Source organism: Plectrocnemia conspersa, unplaced genomic scaffold (genome assembly GCF_051122295.1).
Source record: "Plectrocnemia conspersa isolate PC_06_02 unplaced genomic scaffold, ASM5112229v1 ptg000011l, whole genome shotgun sequence".
Taxonomy (NCBI): Eukaryota; Metazoa; Arthropoda; class Insecta; order Trichoptera; family Polycentropodidae; genus Plectrocnemia; species Plectrocnemia conspersa.
Window position 1 is genome coordinate 15,842,931 of NW_028277175.1, and position 8,234 is coordinate 15,851,164.

Here is an 8,234-nt window from a genome sequence, read left to right on the forward strand (position 1 = left end):
TTTGCGCCTCACCGTTTTCTGACTTCCACTAACAAGAACGCCCCCCTGGATGCTATATTTTTTAGTAATTTTGAGTTAGTGAAAATCATAGAATTGAAGCGCATAATAATTATACTAAAGATCACTTTTAAATTAGCATAAGGATTATCATCGGTTTTATTTGGTCACAATGGTGAGTTATCATAGTAATAAATGTAACGAAGAACGGTGATTTTTAACAATTGGTTAGCTTTTAAGCCATTTAAAAACCTGGTTTTAAAAAAAAACAATGTTCAAGTCTATTCCAACTAGTTTCTTAAATCGTCCAAAAGTTAAAATAATATTTTTTATATTATTCAACTCGAAAACAGATTTATGAGCTATTTATAAACTATGAGAACCCCAGAATAAATATAATTACATCATATAATTCGTTTGAATATATTGTAATAAATCATATATTACAAAATAAATTTATGATAATATATGATATATATACATATATACTTGAACAAGCAATTCCTAGAGATAAAATATAGTATATAGGTCAGAAAACGTCTAATAAAATAAAAACCCAAATCCGCCACCATGTTTTGCATGTAGGATATTCAAATATGAATATCTCACACATGATGCTGTGTCTGCGTTTCTTTTGAAATGCTAATAATAAAAGCAATATAATACAAAGAAACTCATGAATGAGCCAGAAGGATATGCATACGTCAAACACACACCTGAATAAATTAAAGTAACACAACTATCGACAGTGACATGTTTATAAAGATAATAAAAAAAATTAAGTTGTTTTGATCGTGTATATCGAACTTTATTAACTGTTCATTCGCGCATCAAAACAACAGAGAAAGTGTCCCACATTTGAACCACTGCGCTGCACGGATAAAATGTACGTGCAGAAAATATCTGCAGGAATACTTGATTGAGGGATTTGATATAAATTATGACAACTGATAATTTACAAATTAAATATATTTAAAGATACCTTTCACTTGTGATAAAGCACGTTACATTTGATTATTGCGAATTTAAAAACCGGTTTCTTACTAAAAATAAAAGAAGTATCGTACTGGTTTATAAATCAATGGAAAGTCAACATATGCGAAAATAAATCATATATGTAAAAGTGATCCAACCTACCAACCGTTCTAAACTAATCTAACTGACTATGCATACATATATCCGCTTTACATATACATACAAAAGCGAATGCATTCGCAAATTGATGAGGTCAATCTTTTCTTTACGTCAGTTCGAGAAAGCGACGACTCGGCGTGCGTGCCCCAGCGTGTATATACATATATGTATAAACTAATTATATAAAAACAAACAGCTGACTAAGCTCTAATATTAGTTTTTAATGACCCTAAGGCAAGCCAAACATGTTTGTCGAAAATTTTAAATCATATACATTAAAATATATGTTTCGTGTGCTCTCTAATATTATATTAACACATTTCGCAATACTAAAATACGTCTAGAATGTGTAACAGTAAAGAGCATATTAACTACACATTTCTATAAGAGTCAGATATATCATTTACGCTTTTGATGTTTTTTTTATCAATAGTGCATTTGGTAGTTGTCCGCGCAGCGAGAAATTTCATAATTATAAATTATCACCGCAATGTCACGTACTGTTACGTAATAGTAACAAGTTGTTTAATAATGACGAGGTAAGAAATTAATCGCAAATAATTCATAGGCACGACAAATCTAACGTTACCAATAGCCGTCCGTTAGATTATATTATAGAACCTTTCACCAGCGAAGAGAAATGCCCGTCTCCATCTACCGTTCCCTTCTAGAATAAGTCTAGGCAACAAAATCACATGACCGACTATTATTATTGCTGACGTCACAATTTTAATTGTGCACATTTACACGCTAAACTATTGCGGCGAAGTATGCGATAGTTTATTTTTTACAGTGTTAACGATAGCTTATCATTTTCCCATGTAAATTAAACGAGTCATCAATACGATATAAAACAGACTAATCCCCATTTTTATTTGGAATAAATAGTCGAGATGTGTGCTATTACGATTACGACTGCTGCCAAATCAAATTGATGAATGATGTTACCCGTTTAATCGGTGCCATATGTAATTTGTGAGCAATTTCAGGGTTAAAGTGTGCCGGAACGCCGTTCCACCTCGTCGGATGAGTCAATGATGCGGTTCAGATTATAAGATGAAATATTATAATACAGTTAACGTCCGCACTTAAATCCCGTTTATTGTCACAAGAACATAATCTTGAAAAGTAACTGTTTTCATAAGCTGAAGTATTTAATTTACTTATAGAAGTTAAATATTAATGAATTACTGATTAATAATAGCAATACAAAAATGTATGTCAAGATGTTTAGATTAATTTAATTGAGTTTACCAATAATTCAAGATGGACAAACAAAGATAAAAAATGTTCGTATACAAATATTTTTTCAACGGAAAAATTGATTTTATTTCTAGACTTACAAAGTTTCGAGAATTTGAAGGATTGGCTTACATTTACATACTTATATTTTTTCTATGTAAATCAAAAGTTGCAAATTCATATTTTTCGAAATATTATTATGTGTCATCAAGATTATAATTATTATACTATTTTGATAAAATAAACTATTTTTATAACCATAAATAGCGAAAGAAATATTTTTTCTGCAACGCATACCAGATTCAACGCGGGTGGTTGGTAAAGCGACTCAGGAGCTAAAAATGCAGTTTTATGATTCAGACTTGGGAGCTAAATAGAAAGCGTCATCAAAAGTCATCAATTTTATTTTGAAAACGAACGGTTTAATTAAAAAAGGCAATATTAACAAAGATACAAACATAATGTACATCATATCATAAAAAATATGTTTTCAATTGTGTACAACATATGTAAATAAATCATTATCCTTGACATATAATATTTCCGTCTCACTTATTCTAGCAACAATGTTAAAAAAACATTTTTATATTTTCTTGTCCCAGTTTTTGAAACTCAAATTCCGGAAATCGGAATTTTAAAAATTCCACCAATTGTAACAGACATAGTGTAACGTCATGGTGCGCTTTGGAAAACTATTAACCAAATTAACCAATCTCAACTTGACCTAATGAAAATATAAAATTAACTATAGTTTAGGTTAGGTTTGGGTTTTAACAACAGATGGACATTTCGCAACTGTCAATTTGAGTTCTATAGACATTTTAGAGTAGCATATAATTTCACTATCGCATCAGTTATCAGTTAAATTTAATTTATTTGCTATAAGAAATATAAATCTACCAATAAAAATGTATTCGAATATGATTTTACTGTAACACCAACAAAAATATAACTTCACTAGTAATACACTTTTGACTCGAAATTTTATCCCCTACTTGCTAATAAATTAAACAATTCCGGGGTCATCCTTGACTTTGACCCCCCCCCCCCTTCCCTAGCTACGCTACACATAAAATAAATGTAACGGTTTTCAAGTTTGATGAATTATGATAATGGTTATCAGGTATATCATAATTTTAACACATGCTTGACTTAAACAAACAAAGGTAAACACCTGGTGTTACTTCGACTTTTACCGATTTTAAATACACTGGACCAATTTTCGGGCCTGCCAAAAATATTTTTATAAGCTGTTGTTTATTGTTTTCACATATTCAGCTTGACTCTAAGCTATTTGGATATACGGGTTGATCCAATTCGAGTTTTTTTATGTTTGCAGCACTATAAATCAGACAGCTGTTAATAATCATGCGAGTTTAAAGTTTTAAATGTTAGTTGGCCACTACACATTTACAAAACATATCGCTTAACCAGCGCGCAACGCGTTAAAATTGTTAAAATTGTTTGTTTTGTGGGGTAATGACAAGAGTCGTGTCTACGCCGACAAACACTTAAAAACCAACATCCGCCAAGTTATAGCAGTGATACCGCCTGAAATGTACGAAAAAGAATCGGCTGCCGCAAAAGGTCCAGAGGCGGTTATTTAATTGATATCATTTTTTATAATTAATAAAATACATAAAATGATCAATAAATAAAAAAATATCGTTTGACTTGTTTTTTCTTATAAAAAATCACTTTTATATGTTTCGCTCATTTAATTTAAGAACCCACACTAGACGAATAATCCTTCCATCGCGCAAATGCCGCCCCCGAGTAAGTGCCGCCTGAGGATTCCCCTTTTCCTTCTAACTACGACACTGTTTGTAGGTATACCCGAATAGTAGTTGAAACTATTTTAAGTTGCGAAATGAGACTCTAGTTCATACAAAAATTGCGCTGTGGAGCCAATTGATATTTTACGATTTATTTTAAATAAATGTTGTTTATGATAATATTCTATTTATACCTACACCGACTTTGAATTTAATAGAAATCGATATAAGATATTGTTTTTTAGTTCAAATGTTATGTTCGCATATAGCTATTTGAAATAAATAGTTTTTCGACGGTCATGGGCGAAAATTGCAAAGCTTCGACCGTGATTATTGTGCCACGAAATGATAGATGCGCTATTAATTTTGGACAATATCCAAACAGGGTTGCCGCGCATAATTGTTTGACGTTTATTGATATAATAATAAATACAGATAACCTTTCTTCTTCTACCAGCTTTCGTTATATAATTTTCTTCTGTTATCTTAACGTATTTTTGAAAATATGGCAACCCTGACACACGCACAAAACATTGTCAATAAAACAACACAAAAAGCGTAGTCTACATAATACACGATCGACACTTTCACGCTCTCGACGCACGATCAAATCTCATGCAACAATAATTTGGAAAGCGAAATTCGGAAAACAGCGCCGTTTCGTAACACCGCTATTTTGAATCTGGATATGTTTTTAATAAAACGCAGTATTATAAGAGCATCTCTGCGCGCACACCTTGATCTTGTCGAATGTTGTATCCAGTTCGACGTTGTGCACAAACGGGTTGAGGATTTCGGCTCGGATGTTGTCCGCGGGCACCGGAGCGCACCCCTTCCGCATCTTCCGGTTCATGGTACGGCAGTTCTCACGCACTCATGTCAATCCCTTTTTTTGTTTTTCGAAACAACGAACGACCGCGCGCATCGCACGCCAAGCGATCACTGTAAACACAAGGCGCGTTTGACAGCTGCGTGCATGTGTGTCAGTGGGGGAACGAGTCGAAATCGACCGGGCCGACTTTTCGCGACTTTTCCCGAGCGCGGAAAAAGCTGTGCGAGATCACTTTTTCAAACGTCACTTTCAGCTCTTTGTCTTTCCGCTGTCGACTATTTATTGTTTCACAGTTACTTAAAATACGAAATTTCCAAAAATATTATTTCTATCTACAATAGCTATCAACGGTAGTAGTCGGAGTCAGTATTTATATCAGAATTGACTATCGTGTTTTTACAGGTCTTCCGAATGCGTCATAATGGTCATTATTCAAAAAAAACATAACTTAATACATATAAAGCAGGGCTGTGGAGTCGTTAAAAAAACACGACTCCGACTCCGATTCCGATATTTACCAACAACACGACTCCACTCCGACTACGACTTCGACTCCGACTCAAAAAAGTTCAATTATATCAGGTATTTTTGGTGTTCTTCTACTCGTTTAATATTTATACGCTATATACATTCATTATTACGCAATTAAAATTTCATAATTTAAAAAAATGCATTTTATAAAATAAAATGGTTGGAGTCGCTCATTTTTCATGACTCCGACTCCGACTCCAACTCCGGCCAAAACACCACGACTCCAACTCCGACTCCGACCCCGACTCCACAGCCCTGATATAAAGGATGAACCAACTTCAGTTTCCGAACTTTTTCAAAAATATCTCTTAGATTTTTTTTATTAATTTTAAGTATTTCATTTATTATAATAATTATAATTACAGGCGGCCCTTGACTTTCAAATGTTCGACTTTCGCACAATTCACTATTTCGCACATTTAAAAAAAAACATTTTTTTTTAATTATTTTTTTTGTAAAAAAATTATAAACATGAATGAGAAACGGAAAAACTTCAGTGTTGATACGAAAAAAAAAATCAGGGACTCATAAACTTCACACGAATCGAGACAAAGATGGAAATTATTAGACATTATGATAGAGGTGAATTTTTTGTTTCAGTCGGACGTTCGTATGATACAAACAGGTCTACGATATGTTCAATTTTACAAAATAAAAATATAATTAAGGAATACGTTCAAAATTGTGGTAATTAAAGATATATTTCCACAATCTTTAAAGATATGTTTCCAAAAAAAACTGCAAAAAAAATCATGGATGAAATGGAAAAATCTTTGTCATCATGGATCGATGACTAACATTAAAAATATGTCCCTTTGAGTATTTCAATTATTCAAGCAAAAGCTCTTAGTTTGCACAAAGATTGGAAGGATAGATGAAAAAAAAGATTTTAACACGGTTTTTCAAGCAAGTAACGGTTGGTTTCACAATTTAAAATGAGGTATTATTTTCATAATATTAAATTTACTGGAGAATCGGCTGATGCGGATAAAGATGCTGCAGAAGAATTTATTTCCTAATTATCCAAAATTATTGAAGATGGAGAATATTCCTCTAGCCAAATATTTTATGTAGATGAGACAGGTTTATTTTGGGAAAACTCTGTAACAATGAAAAATATGAATGAAGCCTTCACGCATCTTGACAATTTTTTAAATATTATGGAAGATTGTGATCCCAATGGAGAACGCATATCTCAAGTGCGTAGGGCGATCAATGAAGACATAGCATGTTATAAAATACTATATGAAGAAAATAAAATGAATAGTGGTCAATAGTTAACTCTTGATAACTTTTCAAATGAAACACCTGCAACCCCCACTTAAACATGTTTCTTAAACGCCTCTTAAACATCTTATATTCACTTGATAAATAAATATTTTAAAATACACACAATTTCAATTTTTTTTACTTCCCTTTACTTTCGAACATTCCACATTCGCACACATTTTCAGGAATCAATTATGTGCGAAAGTCGAGAGCCGCCTGTAGTATCAACACTATCTATTTTTATTTTAAAAATAAATAGTGCCAAATTGTGCCAAATCTGACAATCGAAGTGAAAATGTTGTTTTCCAACCAATCTGTATCTAATTGCCACCCGTCACTATCCGACTACCAAATATAAATACCGCGAAAGAAATAAAAATCATTTTAACATATTAATTAAAAATCTTTCATAACAAACGTCGAAATATTTTATTAACTAATACATATTATACTTTTTTTGTCCAAGACTTTTTGTCTTTTTTCTCAAAGAATAACTTATATATAGAAAACTAATAGTTAACCAGGAACTGGCGTAAGAAATAATACACACAATATAAACATTTGTTCTGTTGACAACCAATATACAAATATTTTTACTTGGAAAACAACAGCAATAACTGCACGTGTGATTTTGTGCAAGACGACCTTGCTTTTGCTAAAACCCAAGAAACATAAATAAATTGGGAATATAATAAGTACTCTATTGTATCCTGGAGGGGTGCGCTTAGACGGGCGTTACGATTTTTTTTTTCGAGAAAGTAGCTTGACACGTTATATTTTCAGAATACAATTCAAAAAAATTCTTCGCCAATACAATTCAGAAAATTCGCTTTGCCCTAACGCCGCGCCGGGCCTCTCTGGATTCCCAGACCGAAAAGAAAACTAAGAATGATTATAGACGCACCATGGTATGTGCCTAATGATAGCATACGAGGAGACCTCGGCATAGGGCTCGGTAAAGAGTTAAATTCGTATATATCACGTTAAATATATCAATACATTGGATAATCGTCCTAACCAGCAAGCTGCAAGACTTGCCAAAGGAACCGAAACAAGGAACCGTATTGGAAGATTGAAACATGTACATACATCAAATAGATCTTGCAACAAGATTTGACAAGTAGCACACTAACTGGTAGTGAGCTTCTCCTCTCACAAGCCAATTCAGTTTGACATAAAGCCTGCTTATTATCCTCGCTAGAGACAGATTGCAGATATGAAAAAAAATATTTAAATTACTGCGACGTTTGCGTTTGCTTTGAAGAACTAGTTTTTTAAATGTCTGGTTTCACATTTTACGTTCCAATATGTAAAAAAATCCCAGTGCTGATCACTTAAGCGTGATGAATGTTTTGCTTAAATTAATTTAATTTTGAAAAACGTCTGTTCATATATACATATATATAATACAAAAATTAGATATACTTTTTCTAGCAAATAATTTTATTTTTGGT

The 8,234-nt window shown here is 32.6% G+C and overlaps 1 protein-coding gene across 3 annotated transcripts in view; it reads right to left on the minus strand.

Moving 5' to 3' along the window:
- Positions 1-5,136, minus strand: part of LPCAT (lysophosphatidylcholine acyltransferase) — a 38,425-nt gene extending 33,289 nt beyond the window's left edge. The window contains exon 1 of one of the 3 annotated variants that reach the window (XM_088197248.1): positions 4,885-5,136. In XM_088197248.1, the coding sequence (XP_088053374.1) occupies positions 4,885-5,001 (117 nt within the window). In that variant the 5' untranslated portion in view covers positions 5,002-5,136. The remainder of the gene's footprint in view (positions 1-4,884) is intronic. The other 2 variants (XM_088197247.1, XM_088197249.1) reach the window with 2 other exon arrangements.
- Positions 5,137-8,234: the final 3,098 nt, after the last annotated feature.